Source organism: Cervus canadensis, chromosome 25, assembly GCF_019320065.1.
Source record: "Cervus canadensis isolate Bull #8, Minnesota chromosome 25, ASM1932006v1, whole genome shotgun sequence".
NCBI lineage: Eukaryota > Metazoa > Chordata > Mammalia > Artiodactyla > Cervidae > Cervus > Cervus canadensis.
The window spans coordinates 22,217,111-22,236,940 of NC_057410.1; the positions used below are offsets into that span (position 1 = coordinate 22,217,111).

The window sequence follows — 19,830 nt, forward strand, 5'->3', positions numbered from 1 at the left end:
CAAATGGGCTTAGAAAAAGCAGAGGAATCAGAGATCAAATTTCCAGCATTCACTGGATCATAGAGAAAGCAAGGAAATTCCAGAAAAACATCTACTTTTCTTCATTGACTAGGCTTGACTATGCTAAAGCCTTTGACTGTGTGGATCACAAAACAAATTGTGGAAAATCCTTAAAGAGATGGGAATACCAGACCACCTTACCTGTCTCCTGAGAAACCCGTATGCAGGTCAAGAAGCAACAGTTAGAACTGGACATGAAACAACAGACTGTTTCAAAGTTGGGAAAGAAAAAAAAAAAAGGTTGGGAAAGGAGTACATCAAGGCTGTGTATTGTCACCCTGCAGAGAACATCATGCGAAGTGCAGGGCTGGACGAATCACAAGTGGGAATCAAGATTTCTGGGAGAAATATCGATAACCTCAAATATGCAAATGACACCACTCTAATGGCAGAAAGTGAAGAGGAACTAAAGAGACTTTTTAATCTTTAAATTTATTTATTTATGTTTAAAATTTATTTTTTTTAATTGAAGGATAATTGCTTTATAATATTGTGCTGGTTTCTTTCTGCCAAACATCAACATGAATCAGCTATAGGTAAAGAGCCTCTTGATGAGGGTGAAAGAGGAGAGTGAAAAAGCTGGCTTAAAGCTCAACATTCAAAAAACAAGGATCATGGCATCTGGTCCCATCACTTCTTGGCAAATAGAAGGAGAAAAAGTGGAAATAGTGATAGGTTATAATTTCTTGGGCTACAAAATCAGTGCAGATGGTGACTGCAGCCATGAAATTAAAAGACACTTGCTCCTTGGAAAGAAAGCTTTGACAAACCTAGACAGCATATTAAAAAGCAGAGGCATCACTTAATGCTGACAAAGGTCTGCATAGTCAAAGTGGTTTTTCCAGTAGTCATGTGTGGATGTGAGAGTTGGACCATAAAGAAATCTGAAAAAAAAAAAAAAAAAAAAAAAAAAAAATCTGAGCACTGAAGAATTGATGCTTTTGAACTGTGGTGCTAGAGAAGACTCTTGAGAGTCCCTTGGACTACAAGGAGATCACACTAGTCAATCCTAAAGGAAATCAACCCTGAATATTCATTGAAAGGACTGATGCTGAAGCTCCAATACTTTGGCCACCTGATGCAAAGAGCCTACTCATTGGAAAAGACTCCGAATCTGGGAAATAATGAGGGCAAAAGGAGAAGGGGGCGACAGAGGATGAAACGGTTAGATAGCATCACTGACTCAATGGACATGAGTTTGAGCAAACTCCAGGAGATAGTGAAGGACAGGGGAGCCTGGAGTGCTGCAGTTTATGGGGTTGCAGAGTCAGACACGACTTGGAGAGTGAACAGCAACAACAAAGCAAAGACACAGAGGCCCATTGCGTCATGGAAAAGGACTTGCCAAGTATATTAGACTACTGATACTTCATAGAATAGACTTTGCTGTACAAGTTTCTGGGCTGACATTACTTAGATAACTTTCAAGCTGTACCTGTGAAGTGAGTGTGACTTCCCGTGACTCCTTTTAGTCCAGGAGCAGATAAGTTTATGTCAGCAGAACCTTAAACCAAGATCCAGCAGAGCAGAATTACACAGGATGGAAGGCACTAATGAGGGAAAGTTCTCTGTGGTTGTGTTGAGACTGTTTTAATGCTCTTTTCCGGATGAACAAGGAAGCCATTTCTCTTTCTTTTTAAGCTATCTTTAATCTACATTAATTCACTAGACTCTGCTTTTGTAAAATGAAGTCAAACTCATTGATCTTCCCACCATCAATAAATTAAAAAGCTCCGAGTTCTTTTACTCTTTCATAGCAGTGTATAGTTATTTGCATAGCTTCCTTTCTACCAGTATATAATTGAAAAAAATTGTATATCAATTTCTGAGAAAAAATTGTATATCAATTTCTAGGAATGTATTTGTGAAGGATGTTCCTTTAACTGAATACCTTTAGTGAACATAGGTTGATTTTACTTATGAGGCCAGTGCCAACAAAGCCATCCCAGGAAAGCTGGCCTAGCACCATCCTTGTGAGAAAGGGCACTTTCTAGAAGACCAGGCTCTTTAGCAAATTTGGGAACTCACATAGAGAGGAATTCATTCAGATTTATAGGCAACTTGGGCAAAGTATGGTGGAATTTCTTGGGCTTGATTTCCTAGTCTTGAGAGTGAAAGTCACTCTGTTGTGTCCAACTCTTTGTGACCCCATGGATTGCAGCCCTCCAGGCTCCTCTGTCCATGGAATTCTCCAGCCAAGTATGCTGAAGAGGGTAGCCATTCCCTTTTCCAGGGCATCTTCCCAACCCAGGAATCGAACCCAGGTCTCCTGCATTGCAGGTGGATTCTTTACTGTCTAAACCACCAGGGAAGCCCTTCCTAGGCTTGAGCTGGCAAATAATAGAGACTTTCACAAGTGCAATTCAGAGCTCCAGTAGTTATACAATACAAACCCAAGAAAGCCCTTTTGTTGTTTAGTAGCTAAGTCACGTTCCACCTCTTTTGTGACCCCATGGACTGTAGCCCAGCAGGCTCCTCTGGATTTCATAGGCAAGAATACCTGTGTGTCTTAAAGTCTTTTAGATGAGCATTTTTTTTTAACATATAAGGGACAATATAAGGATATAGCTTTATTATCTTCATAAAACTAAGTCATTTTTTTCATGATTTATTGAGTATCCCTTATTTTCCCCATTAATTTGAAAGGCCACTTTTCTGATGTTGTGTTCTCTATTATGATCTATTCATTTCCACATCATAAGTCTGTTTTAAGTGCTATTGCTTTATAATGCATTTTGATAATTTGGCAGGTTATTTTAATGTTTCACTAACTACTGAAGAACAGATTGTCCTGCCAATTTGGATTAGTTTAAAATTTGAAATAATGAAAGATAAAGCACTAGTATACAAAAATTGGCTCAGTTATTTGGGCCTCATCAATTCCTTCTCAGACTATGCTAATGAGACAGAATCTAATTATAAATCTAAAAGGTAAGCAAGCATGTCTTCTCTTTTTTTTTTTTTTTTTTTCTGCATGTCTTCTTACTTATCAGTAAGTCCATAGTTTATTCCATTTTGGAAGTCCATAGTTTATTCCATTATGGGTTATTCTCCCCATACCCAAACAATTATGTGTAAAATAGGGCAGAATAGAACATTAGCATGGAATGGTAGTAGAAGCAGTCAGAGCATTAACAGTACAATAGGACCAGACCTTTTGATTCATAACAAAACCTGCTCATATTCTAATGCACTTTTATAACTGCTTGGGTCTGAAAGTGAAATGACTCACACCCTTTGTCCCTGGGGTTTTGATTAATTAAGAAACAGAAACAGGAGGCACATAAGGATGAAAGTATCGGCCTTATTGCTAATGAAGCTAGGTTGGAGTCCACAGCTTGGACTCCTGTCTCCAAATTTCCACCTTGAGATCCACATGGGCATGAAGGTGGCCCTGTAGAATGAGCTATTTCTTGGGCAGCCCAGCGAGGGTCAACAGCAGCCTCACACCCAGTCATACCTTGAGGTGCAGGTTGTTTCTGCACTAACCCTGTCCACAGATAAATGCATGCATCAGACTATGGCCATCTTGCCATCTTGGTCAGATAAACTTTCCTAAAATCATGGGGAGGAGCCAATGATGGACAAGGGAAAAATCAGGCTATAGGAGCTTTCCCATCAATAGTTCCTGGAGAAATGGATGTGTTGATAGGATTTCCTATTTTATAAGTGGTTACAATGTGGGCAGAGAAAGACTGGAGTCCCTCCTACAGGATGGCATAGAAACTGATACTCATAAAGATGAACCTGAGTTTAAGAAGAAAATATTATGTTCAACCTACTCTGATTATGAAGGATTGGAGAAATGTAATATGCTTCAGATCAGATAGATTCCTATTGGAAGTATTTTTCTTTTCTTTTTAGAATCCTCATTTGTCTTTAATCACCGAGTTTTAGCTTTTACAAATAATCTTAGAACAATGCAGTGAACTGAGGTTTGGGGAAACCAGTTCTTACTGGTACACAAAGAACTATTCAGTTCAGTTCTGTCGCTCAATCATGTGACCCCATGGACTGTAGCATGCCAGGCTTCCCTGTCCATCGCCAATTCCTGGAATTTGCTCAAACTCATGTCCATCCAGTCGGTGATGCCATCCAAACATCTCATCCTCTGTTGTCCCCTTCTCCTCCTGCCTTCAATCTTTGCCAGCATCAGGGTCTTTTCCAATGAATCATTTCTTCTCATCAGGTGACCAAATATTGCAGTTTCAGCTTCAGTATCAAGTCCTTCCAATGAATATTCAGGACTGATTTCCTTAAGGATTGACTGATTTGATCTCCTTGCAGTGCAAGGGACTCTCAAGAGTGTTCTCCAACACCACAGTTCAAAAGCATCAATTCTTTGGCATTCAGCTTTCTTAATAGTCCAACTCTCACATCCATACATGACTACTGGAAAAACCGTAGCTTTGACGAGATGGACCTTCGTTGGCAAAAGTAATGTCTCTGCTTTTTAATATGCTGTCTAGATTGGTCACAGCTTTCTTCCAAGGAGCAAGCATCTTTTAATCTCATGGCTGCAGTCACCATCTGCAGTGATTTTGGAGCCCCCCAAAAATAAAATCTCTGTTTCCATTGTTTCCCCATCTATTTGCCATGAAGTGATGGGACTGGATGCCAGGATCTTGGTTTTCTGACTAAATGTGGTCCACTAGAGAAGGGAATGGCGAACCACTTCAGTATTCTTGCCTTGAGAACCCCATTGACAGTATGAAAAGGCAAAAAGTTATGACACTGAAAGTTGAACTCCCCAGGTTGGTAGGTGTCCAATATGCTACCGGAGAAGAGTAGAGAACTTAGTCCAGAAAGAATAAAGAGATGGAGCCAAAGCAAAAACAATGCCAGCTGTGGATGTGACTGGTGATGGAAGCAAAGTCTGATGCTGGAAAGAACAATATTGCATAGAAACCTGAAATGTTAGGTCCGTGAATCAAGGTAAATTGGAAGTGGGAAAACAGGAGATGGCAAGAGTGAACATCAACATTTTAGGAACCAGTGAACTAAAATGGACTGGAATGGGCGAATTTAACTCAGATGACCATTGTATCTACTACTGTGGGCAAGAATCCCTTAGAAGAAACGGAGTAGCCCTCATAGTCAACAAAAGAGTCTGAATTGCAGTACTTGGATGCAATCTCAAAAATGACAGAATGATCTCTGTTCATTTCCAAGGCAAACCATTCAAAATCATGGTTATCCAAGTCTCTGCCCTGACCAGTAATGAAGAACTATTACATGCTCAATTTTCTGTAAATAATTCAGCTGGTTGGAATAACATTGTCACAGGAACAAAATTATTTTTAAAGCCATAAACAAACATGCATTTCTGCTTACTAGTAGAACTGGAAGCATTTTTTAAAGTTTGGACACTTGAATATAAGCTTCCGTGAACTCTCAGTGTCCCAAAACACTGACAAGTGTGGCAAATCTGTCTCCAATAATCCCAGATAGTGAGTATAGCAGGTACCCAATTACCCCCCTTGCCCTTTTAATTAGTGTGTGTGTGTGTGTGTGTGCGTGTTCAGTCACTCAGGTCCAACTCTTTGCCACCCCCTGGCTCCCCACCAGGCTCCTCTGTCCATGGGATTATCCAGGCAAGAATACTGGAGGGGATTACCATTTCCTCCTCCAGGGGATCTTCCCAACCTAAGAATCAAACCCGTGTCTCCTGCATTGCAGGCAGATTCTTAGCCATTGAGCCACCTTAGTATTGTACCCTAGAAGAAGGAACACAAAAATTCATAAATGCTTTATTCCACATTTTAATGTTTAAAAACTATGTTAACAGAGCAATTATACAATAGAACTTCTTACATGTCTTTATTTACACCACATCCTGGGGTGGGGGGAAAAAAACTATGTGTTTAATCAACCATGAATGACAAAGTTTTGTGACGGGTGACTCACTTAAATCATCCATCTGAAATCATTGACAAGGTTTTACATTAGTAAATCAGTGGTGTGCTATAGGTAGATGAAGTCTAGAATACACTGAACTCTAGAGAGCAGATTACATACCAGTGATCAAGATTCAAGTGTTTTGGGGGCAAAAATTACTTAAGACCTCCTATGTTGGCGTGGACACTGAAAAGGGAAACATGCAAGACTGTCAAAAGTTTGATAAAATAATAGTTCCTTTTTCTTTCTTTCTTTCTTTCATATTTGTGCTCACAGTTAATATTCAGGTCTAAGATTCAGGTCTTTCCCTTTCAAAGAGACCATAGTTTGGGAAACAGAAATTCAATTTTGGAAAAAAAAAAAAATTCCTCTTCCCCAACTTCTGTTTTCATAAATACTGTGTAGTAGTATCAGTGTTAACGCTGGAACAGTGTTGCGAAGAAACAACTCATTATTTTGGGTATTCTATTTCTATACAGCAATAATTTGGGTCTAAAATGTTTCTTCTTATTTGTAGCTCAGAGAACTAGCTTTGAAATAATTAATCTTAATACCAGTATAAGAAATCAACGTGACATTTCTCAGACATTTCTCTCTCTAAACAAGTAAGATTTGTAGGTTCCAAGTTTACATTAAGAGAACTATGTTACCTGGGAGAGAATGTAAATTTTTCTAATTGCCAAACAAAACCACTAATATTAATGAAGACATTTATTCTTGATATGCAGATACTAGTGACTTCTATTTCAATGTGGATCAACAACTTCAAAAATATACAGCCTCCTATTTATTTACAATGTATTTACATACAAATGAAGTATTTCCTACAATAAGCCTCAACTGCATAGATTCTTCCTTTTAAAAACACAAATTCAAGCCTGTATGCACATAGGCCCAGTTTCACAGTTCTTCCTTACAGAAAACTCTAAAGAAAGAGGTCTGAGCCCTGTGAATTTTACATGCTTTTCAAGAACTTTCCCTTTAAGATTTAGTGGTATTTTTCAGTTGTCAGCCACCCCATCCCCAATTTTTCATCTGAAAACCTTGGATCATTATAAATAATTCACTGTATTTTAGAGGAATGGTGTTCTGTTGCTAACAGATTCTTAGATTTGCCATCCCTAAGGAAAACATTAACATCCTTAAACGATATAATCTCAATCTTTATTTTGAAAGTGGGTAGTTTACCATGAACTGGAATGAAGGAATCATATTCTTAAGGTTTACATCCTAAGCCTCAAGCCAACTTACATTGAAAAACAGAGGGAAACTGATGGCTTTTGCACTAAAGGCATAAAATCAAATACCTGATCATTTCATCAATCTCCTCCCCACCCCCGACCCAACAAGATGTGCTGTCCAGCACTCTGACCCGCTGAAACACAAGTGGAGCGCTAACCTTGTCAAAGCAGTCTGTAGCCCCTTTCAGCGGAGAACTCCCTTTAAAGGGAGGACAGGATTGATCATCACATGATGAACCCAAACATTCTAGAGAAACTTCTGACCTAAATTCAGTATTTCCTCTAACAAAGGGTATATCTTTTAATTGCTTTCAAAAAAGAAAAAAAAAAAAAAACACCTAAAACACCTCATTTTCATTTCTTCACAGCTGCCAAAACCGAAACCTTACTGTGTCTCAGGCCATGTGCAGGCAGCCTTATTTGCAATGATGCACCTGTACCAGCATTTCCAGTGGGAAGGGGGCTGCATTCCTCCCCTCCCTAAGTCCTGGCTCCCACTTCTTTTCCCTCAAGTCCCAGGAATCACCATCTGAGAATGACAGATAGGACTAATGGGGAGAAAAAGGACAGACGAATTTGCTCCATGTGGGTCTCTAACTTGACCTGTGCCAAGATCACTGGGCACAGTTTGCTGGACCTCCACCCTCATAGTTTCTGATCTTATTTGGTCTGGACTGAGGCCTGAGTATGTGCATCCCATTGAGTTCCCAGGTGATGCTGATGCTGCTGATCTGGGGATCCCCACTTAGAGGAACACTGACTTGGAGGCTTGAATCCAACTCTAGAAAAAAGCGAAGTCTGGGGTGACTGTCTGAGGTGTCCTCTGAAATACTATGACACCTTATCACAGCCATTAGTCCACCCCAAGCCCCATGGCCATCACCCATGTATGTCTTTCTCAACAGGATCTGCAAATATGAGAGGAAAAGTGGGTAGAGAGGTTTTTACCCCTCTTTGACTACTGGGCAGTTAAACTATGGTTTCCTAGCACTAAATCCATTAAAAGTGCTGTGTGCTGGCTTCAGCTACTGGCATGCAAGAGAAGTTACGCAGTGACATCATTTATGGTAGTGGGAGTGAAGGAGATAAACTCCAGGAGCAAAAGGTCCTACAAACAGAAGCAGGCAGGCCAGGCCTGAGCCTCCAGAGAAAAGAAGGGTAGCAGCGGAGAATGTCCCTGGTGATGTACGGCCCACCAGAGGACCCCTCATCCTCCTTAACCCTCCTCTTCCTATGAGGTCTCTGGTTGCCCTGGACCTGGTCCCCTTCCTTTGCTGGGGACCCAGCTGTAGGCCACTCTGGGCACTTCTAATTGGTGGCTTACTCTGGTGCCACCACCCAACAGGCAGTGTGAGGTTGGAGCGGTTGATCCAGATTCCACTAACAGCACGAGGGACGGATTCTCAGCAACTCTGAACAAACATCTGCTAGGAGCAAAATCAGATTCATTGCTTAGATTCCTTAGCAATCTTGCTAATACAGTATCCTGTTTCAGCTAAACAATGAGTTTAGATCATCTTTTCTAGGTGGCCTGGGGGCCTAACCATCATGTGTAACTTGGTTTCGGAAGGAAAATACATTCCAGGTTGCAAACAACCAACGGACAATTCTACACTACACTCTGCCTATAAGTTGGGGTTCTGCACTAGCTTATAAACTGGGGACTGCCTATGATTAACAAGACTGCATTTCTTCCCTGTACATATGCTGCTGTCCTCACTTCCAGTAAGTAACATGAAGGAAATTAGGGATTTACAGTATAATATGTTATTACAACTAGAGAACAGGTCATACCCCAAAGTGTGAACCTAGCGCTGTTCACTGGTGCTGAGGTCCTATCTACCCAAGGAAAATGTGCTGCTCCCAAAGGCCTAAGGTATAAAATTCCTTAGTCTACTCACATAGCAGAAAAACCTCTACAGCACTTGACTGTGTGATTTAAATTCTACCTAACATCTGTGGTACATGTATTTTTGGCTATGGGTTCACTACTCTGAACAAGAATAATAAGAACAGCACACTTTACAGCTAATCCCACACAGATGATGAAATTAATCACTGACATCTGACAAATTACACTAGGGTCTATTATATTCAGTCAACAATAAACTTAAATAAACATACAAAGAAGATTTTAAAAACCTGTAGTAGTGCAGACGTCAACAAGTGCCTCCTGTAAATAAGCATATTTTAAATAATAAAAAAAAAAATCCCGTTCTGATGCATAAAATCCAGAGATCCAAAAATATCACTACACATCCCAAGCCTCCTCTAAATAAGCATATTTTAAATAATAAAAAAAAAAAAATCCCCTGTTCTGACACATAAAATCCAGAGATCCAAAAATATCACTACACATCCCAAGACCTAATGATAATCTTCTAAACTGACTGTATAGGCAGAAAGTGAATTTTTATAAGTTAATGAAGAAAACAGGAAGTAGCCTAATAAAGCTTGCAAATAAAATTTGTATTTTTTTAATGGAGGGTCATCCACTAGCTAGCTATTACATGATTGGGTGCCCCAGCCAAGCTCCAAGGGCCAGGCATCTTGTTTGGTTGAGTTTCTCTTCTGCTTATCTATGAAAGACTGCTGAGAAGGACAGAAATGGCTGTGGGTTTCACTGGGTTAGGAATTCATACATAGGTAGGTACTCATTTCTAAATACCTGAACTCTGATGTCTGTGGATATAATTCTGGAGCATGACATTAGAAGCTATGATGATACTACTAAGACAGGCAGAAAATAAACTTTCCTTTTCCCCCAAGAGGATCAGGAATGATCTTGATGCTTGCTTTCTGTATGGGATGTTAGTCTGTCAAGGGGAGGAGACAGTTCCGTGTTACTCCCGGTAAGTGTGGAGGCCTCCGGGGATCTCAGTGCGGGAGGAACAGAGCCCAGAGTTAAGTGCCTCGAAACTCTGCCAAGAGTCTGTGGTTAGAGGCTACTTATCTCTGGATAAGATATCTGTTCAGTGAACTGACGTGTTTGTTGAGTTCAACCAGGATGTAGATATAACACAAGCCCTGTTTCAAGAGACTAGGTCAGAGGGTACACATGCTTCTCATTGTGTGATACAAACAATCCAAGCACAGGTGATGGTCCAGCGTAGGCGGGATGTGGTGCTGGGTTCCTATCCTGTCCCCAATGCCTTTTCAAGCTACCATGCCCTGAACTTCTCTTCTTTTTCAATCTCTCCGGAATTTCCTTCACTTGCTTTTAGGAGAGGGGCTGGGGTAAGAGTGTCAGCGACTCTGTCCCGATGTGGGTCACATCAGGTGGGCAGTGACGGCCCACCCTTGACCGGGGATGAGGAGAGGGACAGCACTGACACCAAAGTCCCCATCTTGGGGAAGAAGGGTACACCGTGCTTTCATCACACGCTGTCCTCAAAATCACCTCTGAAGGCTCTTTCTCTTTTTTCAAGACTGGATGGATGGCTAGTGGAGAAGAAATAGGAATGAGGCTTATTTAATGTACAAAAATCTTGTATTTGCAATAACCTAAATTTATAGATACAAAGTGTTAGTCGCTCAGTTGTGTTCACCTCTTTGCAACCTCATGGACTATAGTCCGCCAGACTCCTCTGTCCATGGACTTCCCCAGGGAAGAATACTGGAGTGGGTAGCCATTCCCTTCTCCAGGGGATCTTCCCAACCCAGAGATGGAACCAGGGTCTTCTGCACTGCAGGCGGACTGGGTTCGCTTGGTGGCTCAAGACAGTAAAGAATCTGCCTGCAATGCAGTAAACACCAGTTCGATCCCTGGGTAGGGAAGATCCCCTTGAGAAGGGAATGGCTACCCACTCCAGTATTTTTGCCTGGAGAAGTCCATGGACAGAGGAGCCTGGTGGGCTACAGTCCATGAGGTTGCAAAAAGGTGGACATAACTGAGCAACTAACACTTTCACTTTCATAGATATAAAACAAATCTTTTAAAGATCCCCCCTAAAGTACCTAATATAAAACAGGACTTACTTTCCCTAGATCACCCTTGGTTAGAAACACATGATTTTCTGTGCAAAAAGCTCATGGACATGAGTAGAAGCTGCTGGGTTTATAATTTAAGAAAATGTTTTTCCCCCTTCAACAATACAGATGTAGGGCTGAAGGCTATCTGCATCTGAAAAATATTTCCTCATGCATTCTGGACAATCTTTTCGTAGGACTCTTGCTTCTCAATTTGTTATAAAGGTGTTGTGGGTCTTTCCCAACAAAAGCTGACTCAGATTATGTAGAGTAACTTTGACACAAAGAGGGAAACAAAACTTCATTTGCTAGATAACCCAGATGTGTAGTTCAGTATATTTACCAAGGTAAGAATCATTCCCACCCCTTTCTGAGCCGAGAACACTCGCCAGAGAAGGTCTCTGCACAGAGTGGATGGAATGCCAGGAAGGCCACGAGCTGCTGAAGCTCGCCTGCCAGGTGATCAGAGCTGCCTCAAATATTGGGCATTCTCTGATCCAACAAGGGTATGTGCCCTGTGACTCTCATCTGATTATCCCTATGTGCTATATTAACCAAAATAGGCAAATTATTTACGAAACCATTTTTTTCTGTAAAGCAAAATAAATATATACAATTCAAGATTCTTTTCTCTGCTAAAAAGGTACAGATATTATAAGCTGAACATCAGTAGGAAAATTATTTCAGAATCTGGATGTACAATAAATAAACACGATGGGTGATCATGTCTTCAAAGTTCTAAGAGACGATGAAATCACAAAAAATAGTAGAGTGAAAAACAATCAACTGTGAAAAGTACTGGAAAATATGATTTTGCATGAAATTTGGAACCAAAAAAATCCACAATCCTTAAAATTGATCCCCAATCCTGGAGGGGCATGAACCATGAAAGAAACAGGTCTCTTGTTTTGCTACCAAAGTATTATTTCATTGTGTATCTTGTAAATTCCTGTTTGCTTCTGTAAACTTGCAGAGGAAGTGATGAAGGGTTGCTGATGCACGGTAACTTGACTGCTTCTTTTTCTCAGCTGGTCTCAGTGGCCATTTGATGAGTAGGCCCAGTCGTAGATGACCAAGGGAATGCTTACCAGGGAAAACAACACCCCCAGACCCAAGAAAAGGGCAGCCTGGAGTAACAGAAAGGCAAGGGTTATTTTCAGGGAAGCAAATATTTCCCAAACACACCTGGGAGAAAACAAAAATGTTTTCCCTCTCTTTTTGTGTCCCCTCATATTTGGTTTGTTACATCTATTACCAAACTGTGAGATTCTTTCTAAAGTTTTGTGCACCTGATTCTCCAAGGATGGGAACCTAAGAAAAACTAGCTATGCAGAACCATCCTCTGTATTCTGCTCTTTGATTTCATGGTCATCTTAGAGTGAACCTGCTCTACAGCTGACTGGGTATTACTCTTGCTAGCTTCTTTCAGACTAAAGATGAAAACGAAAAAAAGAAAACAGATCATCCTTAGAAAACATACAGGTCATTTCATCAACCAGCCTAGTTTATCACTGGTAGGTAAACATTTGTTTGAAAAAGTGTTAAAAGGATATCTAAAAGCAGAGTAGATTTGATCAAGTGAGACAGGAAATGGGTATATAAAATTAAGTGATTTCAAGGGTTGATGAAGGCCCAGGGGGCAGGTCAAGAAGTCTAAAATCTGGAGAACACAGCTTATAAATTGCTTGGCATTGGGGGTTTCCAGTGAGAGCTGAAATTCAGGGAGAAGGATGAAGCGGCATGAGAGCCAGGGCAGGCCAGACTGGAGTCTGGAGGAGGAGACAGAGTTATGGGAAGGGGAGGGGGCGGAGAGTGGGCTTGAGAGGGCTGCATCCAGGCTCACCATCACCGGTCTGGTGTAACTCCCAGTGAGCCCCTACATGGACTGGATCTCTTTGTCTAATGCTATTTGGTAGATCCTCCCAGCGGTTTTATAATGGGAGCAAGGCTGGAGGGGCCCAGAGAATTCATGATCAGTAGGTCTCTGCCACTGTCAGACTGAATCTTAAGTTTACTGCCAAAATTTAGTCAAAAACCTCCAAGAAAACAAAAGTCCAGGGCCAGAAGACTGCTCCTCCCTCTCTATCCTCATGAAGCCCCCACTGGTCAGATTTAGAAGGATTTGAGATTTACAGCTTTAGGGATTGTCCTGTTGGGGAAGCAGATGCTCCAGTGGCATCAACGATGCTTCCTCTAAATACACAGGGATGTTCCCCCGTGCCTACGCCCCCTCATTGGGGTCTGTTGACTCAGGTAACGTGTGCGACTGGAGTGCTTACACTATCTGGGAGGGCGGCTGAGAAGCCTTCTCCGAGGCCAAACATAATGGTGCTCCAGAAGGTACTCATGTAGCAGCCACTTCACCCCTGCTCCCCTCACTGTCTCCAAGTGCACCACCTTCAAGATGCCCTTGAGCTTCACCAGACCTGGAAACAAGAATTCCAATATAGAAAGGTAGTTTCTGAATCCAGGTCTGTTGCTCCAAAGCATTTCTGTCAAATTATAAAAAGACTCCATGCTAACTTAGCTGTTTCAATTAAGGCACTGCAGGTTCCCTGGGCTGAAGGATGGAGTTACAGGACGAGGGACTATACAGAAACAGTGGACTGCAGAAAAGTTTTGAGCCCCTTTCCACTTCAGATCTTGCTAATAACAAGGCATCACCCTGGAGAGACACAGGATGATAAATGTCTAATCTCTTGGCTGGCCACTCTGACACAAAAGGAGCAGAACCCAAAGATATTTTGAGGGAATGGAGAAGATCCTGATATGATATTTTAAATCTCCCAAATGAGGATGGCTGCCTCCTTTTGAGGTCACTGTAAGTACTAGATGGTGAAGATGGACTATTTATCTGGCATAGTTCAGTGAAAAACAAATTAGAAAAATGAGAGTGGCCGGCATGAGACATACCCAAATTCGTTGAGTTCCCTTATCTCCATCTTGACTTGTGATTTTTAAATAAAGAGATGAAGGAAGAATGAAAATAAGCATATTGGCAGATGTAACGCCTGGAAAATAAGAAAAATTGAGGTTATCATTGTGAAAGCTTAACTTTCTAAACAGCTATCATGGAATAAGCGGCAGGTCAGAAAGCCATACCAACGACTCCAAAAATATCCTTCATGGAGGGTATGAAGATCACCAACAAGTTGATAATAACCAGGAGTATGAAGGTCACCAAGACATGACGACATAAATTAAACTTTGTTTTCTTAGCCAGTTCAAATAAGGAAGATCGAACCTGCAGAAAAAAGAAAGCAAAAGGTTCTGTCATGCCTCCAGCTTGATGACTTTCGTGTTTCTTATCAGTTATGGACGGATTGGGGTGCAGGCATTTGGACTTGTTCAGGCCACACCTCGTGAGTTTTTAGATGGCTTAATCGTCTGGGAAGCCAGAGGGCTAGACATAAGATGGAAAGTCCTTTTCTTTATGAGTAGGTAGTTTTCTTTTGCAGGGGGGAGAGTTTCTATTTTATCTACGACTGAGCACTCTCTTCTGGTCCTTCTATATTCCCCTGTCTTGGATGACTGGGATTCAAACAGTCTATCTACATTTCTCTGTAAGGAAGAGGGATAGATTAATCAGAATTGATTCATCTGTCAGAAGGCTACTCTAACTCACTGATCCCACTTTCTTTCCAAAGACCCTCGAGATCCTTCCTGAGGCAGTTTCAATGATGCAGGAGTTTCCACAGCAGCCTTGCTCTGCAAGTGGCTCCTGAAGGCAGCACAGAAGAGGAGCCCTCGGCTTTTCTCAGGTTGCACTGAGGCCTTTTACTCACCGTGAAAAATAACACGGGCACGGTGAGGATGACGGCCACGATGACTGCCAGCCGTACCGTCAGGATAAGGAGGTCGTCCTTACTCTGATACTTGTGGAGGAGGTCGGGCTGCACTCTTTCTAAAATGAGGTGGAATGTGAGAGGGCATTAAGACAAGACAAAAGCATTATCATGGAGTGAGGGGTTTTCTGAACCACAGAAGATCTGTAAACTAAAGGCGGCAAGGAAAGCAATGTTCTGGGAGCTGAAGTGTCTATTCAACCATTTATAAAAGTGAAGAGCAAAAATCCCCATATGAGACGTGCCCCACCTGTCCATACCTGCAGCAAAAAGGAGTATAAGAGTAATCAGAAATTAAACAGAGTGGGGAGCTTCACTGACACTACTAAACCCAGGAGTGAGCTGAGGTTAGAAATACCATACAGTTGAAACACAAAGCCCTTCTTCATCTAGATTCTCCTCAATTTGGTGCCACTCATCCAACAATGCCCACTGGCCTCAGTCTCACTGAGTGGGCTGCAGGCCACTTGGAGCCTCTTTCAAAGTCTTCTGTTATCACTCAACATCCAAGCAGAAGTGCCCATGGAACTTCACTGCTGCAAGGAACTCATTCTTCTCTTCCAGATACGTTTTCCTCATAAAGCTTATATACCACTTTGAACTTTTTCTTAACACTGAACTTCAGAAAGTGTCATTTCAAAGACAATCAAAGCTAGAAAGGCAGTCACTGAGCAAGAAAAAGCTCACTCCTGCCTTTTTTTAAAGAATAATTGCTGTTTTTTTAAATATCTATTGTTATTTATTTGGCTATGTCAAGTCTTAGTTGCTGTGTGTAGAATCTTTAGTTGTGGCATGTGGGCCTTAGTTCCCAGACCAGGGATCAAACCCAGGCCCCCTGCATTGGGAGTCTTAGCCACTGGACCATCGAGGAAGGCCACTCCTGTCTTTTTTTTAATCGATGACTGTACAGCAGTTAGTTGTAATTTGGATGTGCTCTGGAGAGGAGCTAAGCTCAAGGTCCTTCTACTCTGCCATTTTGTCTTCAACTCAAAAATCCACTCCTTTGACAAGAGATCGTTCCCTTCCCATCTCAAGGTTCAGGGTGTGGAATTCCAGTTCCATTTAACAGTCTGGGCCAGAGACAGGTCTCAATTTTAGAAAAAGGATCCTAGATTAGAATAAAAATCTCCTTAGTTCTAATTTCCTTGATTCAAAATTCATAACCATCTAAAATTAGCTGAGCTTTTTTCCTTTGACCTAAGAGTATTGAAAGGCTTTGGTATTCTATTCTATGTGGGGGAAAAAAAATGGATTTGTTGGAAAAAATCATAGCTTGAACAAGGCAACAGTGAGACCAGTCAACTAATAGTAGGCTCTCTCTCTCTTTCCCTCCCCCTACCCACCCCCAAGCCCTGCAACTCTGCAGGAAACTTGAGAACACCATCTTTATGCAGAAATTAAAAGTGGTATTTATGGATTCATTAGACAATGCTCTTCACTGCTTGTGAACATGGTAATTAGGGAATTCCCTGGAGGTCCAGTGGTTAGGACTCAGTGCTTTCACTATAAAACTACGGTCCCACAAGCTGTGAGGCTTGTGGTAATGGTAATAATACAACCGTATAATCAGGGAAGCCTTTCCAGGCTGAGTTCAATCATCTCAAATGTGTTTAAATTTTGAGACATTCGTGTTTATGAAAAAAAGTGCCCCCAAGAAATGTGATTTAATAGAGAATGTAATGTGAAATGTATGTATTCAAATTTAAACCAGGTCCCAAACTGTAATGATAATGAAAGATGTTGAATAAAATTGCAGGATGACTGGAATAGGAGAGGATGAAGAAGCAGTAAGGTAGACTATTCATACAGGGTCAATAAAAGTTACAAATGAAACTTCATTCTTTTTCAGATTTCATTTAACTCTTCATATTGAAGCAAAGCTCCACCTGCCACTGAACAATCAGGTGTTTTATTATTAATTAATGCTCCGTGTCATGAGTGTAGCACTCTACTCTTTCTCACTTTCAAAATCTGTCTCTGTCTCTCTTTTCTATTAATGGAAAATTACCCAGTTCACAACAGCAATTAGGAAAGCCTTCTCTGATATAGTTCTAAACCTTCCTTAGTAAAAGTGACATGCTTATAAAATGCATTTTTTTTTAAGGACAGTATTAGGAGAAAAAATTATGGTATATTGTTTCAGTAATTATTCCATTGTATAGTCAGCATGAATATGTAAAGGAACCACAGCCATTTGCTTTAAGCAGAAGAAAAGATGAATAAAATCAGTGGATAGATTTGTTGCTTTTGGGGGTTATCACACTGAAATATCAGTACATATTTTGAGACTGATTTTTACTAATTTACTTACTAATACTTATATTTAGGTACTGACAGAAGATACTTACCATAGAATGTCAAGTAGCCAAAAATGGCAGTCAAGAAATACATAACAAACATGGCGAAAAAGGAGATATTTGAAACCATCTGCATCTTTTTCTGTGATCGACTAGAAACAAAGAAAAAGAAATTTGAAAAATTAAAAACCATATTATTGAATGTAAGCACAAATATTAACCCTGAAGAATGGAACTTAACTTTCTATCAGGCTTGGGCTGACTTGACCTGCTGTAATTACCCCCAGTAATTATAGCAAATATACCAGTTTCCAATAACTTTCTTTACACTGATTGGGTATTGACAGAGAAAGAGCCATGGAACAAACAACCCCTTGAATGTTCTTCCCCATTCTTTTGAAAGATATTGAGTTCTCATCTGAAGGGCAGAGAGTATCTTTTTTTAACATTTGTTTGATACTATCTCCACACTTAGGATGCACAGGAAAAAGGCAGAATAAGTTCCAATGCTATTCTCCTGGCTCCAGAGATCAGGCGCTGAGCTAGAATTTAACCTTGGGAATTTTGTCACTAAAGCTGCTATTTAAGGTCCGATTTTCCCATCGAATAGCCTCAGGGAGGGTTTCCCAGGTGGCTCAGTAGGTAAAGAATTCACCTGCAATGCAGGAGATACTGGTTCCATCCCTGAGTCGGGAAGATCCCCTGGAGGAGGGCATGGCCAACCGCTCCAGTATGCTTGTCTGGAAAATCTCATAGACAGAGGAGCCTGGCAGACTGCAGTCCACGGGGATGCAAGGAGTCAGACTAAGCACGCAGGTACTCACACAGCCTAAGGGAAGCCTGTATGTCTCCACAGCAGTGAGTGCCCAAGAACTCACAGCTGGGATAACGAAAGGCTCTCTCTTTCTCTCAGGTCAACTTTATCCTGGGAGTTTGCATGAACCTCTAAGTTTCTTTAGCTGCCTAAACAATTAATCTCCAAGACTTGTACTCAAGAGTATGCCACCAAGAAGCATGACATTTGACTGTGTCATAACAGGAAGCATGGAAAACAAGACAAATTGAGAAGTATCCACATAAGAAAGCTTCAAACTAAAAGCAGAACTATTAAGTTTAAAAGATGCCAGAGACATCTTTTGTTTAATTATCTTATGTTTAAATACCTTAAATATAAGATCATAAAGTAGGAGTAATGTATGCATAAATAGGTAGATGTAAATACTTCAAAACTTAGTCATAAATCAATTTAAAATGAAAGAGGACCAATCATGAGTGAATTCAATCCTGAATAACATCACCTTTCTTTCAAAATGGAAATAGATAACTATACTGTGTATCTTTTCTGAGCTTAAGACTATGCCATGATGCCTATTTCAAGAAACAAGAAAAATCTCAAACAATCTACCCTGACACCTACAGAAACTAGAAAAAGAAGAACAAAGTCCAAAGTCAGTATAAAAAAGGAAATAAAAATGAGTGGAAATAAATGAAATAGAAACTAAAAAGATAATAGAAAGGATCAATGAAACTAAGAACTGATTCTTTGAAAAGATAAACAAAACTGACAAACCTTTAGCTAGGCTTACAAAGAAAAAAAGACAGAAGGCCCTGATAAATAAAATCAGAAATAGAAGACAGTAAGTAGCAATAGACACCATAGAAATAGAAGGGAGTATTAAGAAAGTTATATGCCAACACATTGGACAACCTAGAAGACATGGACAAATGCTTAGAATCATATAACCTTTCAAGACTGAATCATGAAGAGACAGAAAATATGAAGAGACCCATCACTAGTACAGAGATTGAAGCAGACATCAAAAACCTCCAGAAAAACAGAAGTCCAGGACCAGAGGGCTTCACTGGTGAATTCTACCAAACATTCAAAGATTTAATACCTATCCTTCTCAAACTCTTCCAAAAATTTGAAGAGGAGGGAAAGGTTTGTAACATGTCATGAGGCCAGCATCTTTGTGATACCTAAACCAGAAAAAGGCAGCACAGAAAAGGAAAATTGCTGGCTAATATCTCCGATGAATATAGGTGCAAAAATCCTCAACAAAATATTAGCAATGACAAACCCACAGCAAACATCACTCTAAAGGATGAAAAATGGAAGTTTTCCCTCTAAAATGAGGAAGAGGACAAGGATGCCCACTCTTATTCAACCTAATAAGAGAAGTCCTAGCCAGAGCAATTAGGGAAGAAAAAAAACAAAAAGCATCCAAATTGGAAAGAACAAAGTCAAACTGTCACTATTTGCAGGTGACATGATTTTATACACTGAAAACCCTGAAGACTCCACCAAAAAACAATTAGAGATAATAAACAAGTACAGTAAAGCTGCGAGGTACAAAATCATACAAAAATCTGCCATGTTTCTATATGCTAACAATGAGATAACAGAAAGAGAAATTAAGGAAACAATCCATTTACAAGTGCAACAAAAAGAATAAAACATCTAGGGATAAATTTACAAGGATGTAGCTCCAGAGAACAGAGCAGTGGTTACCAGCAGGG

The 19,830-nt window shown here is 40.6% G+C and overlaps 1 protein-coding gene across 7 annotated transcripts in view; it reads right to left on the minus strand.

Annotated features, from left to right (window-relative positions):
• Nucleotides 1-5,806: 5,806 nt before the first annotated feature.
• Nucleotides 5,807-19,830, minus strand: part of SLC38A1 (solute carrier family 38 member 1) — a 71,122-nt gene continuing 57,098 nt past the window's right edge. For 5 of the 7 annotated variants that reach the window (XM_043446315.1, XM_043446312.1, XM_043446311.1 and 2 more), the window contains 5 exons: nt 17,362-17,462; nt 14,954-15,072; nt 14,271-14,412; nt 14,082-14,179; nt 11,003-12,295 (listed from right to left, as the gene is read on the minus strand). In XM_043446315.1, the coding sequence (XP_043302250.1) occupies nt 12,203-12,295; nt 14,082-14,179; nt 14,271-14,412; nt 14,954-15,072; nt 17,362-17,462 (553 nt within the window). In that variant the 3' untranslated portion in view covers nt 11,003-12,202. Of the gene's footprint in view, nt 10,759-11,001; nt 12,296-14,081; nt 14,180-14,270; nt 14,413-14,953; nt 15,073-17,361; nt 17,463-19,830 lie in introns of those variants that run through there. The other 2 variants (XR_006265355.1, XM_043446316.1) reach the window with 2 other exon arrangements.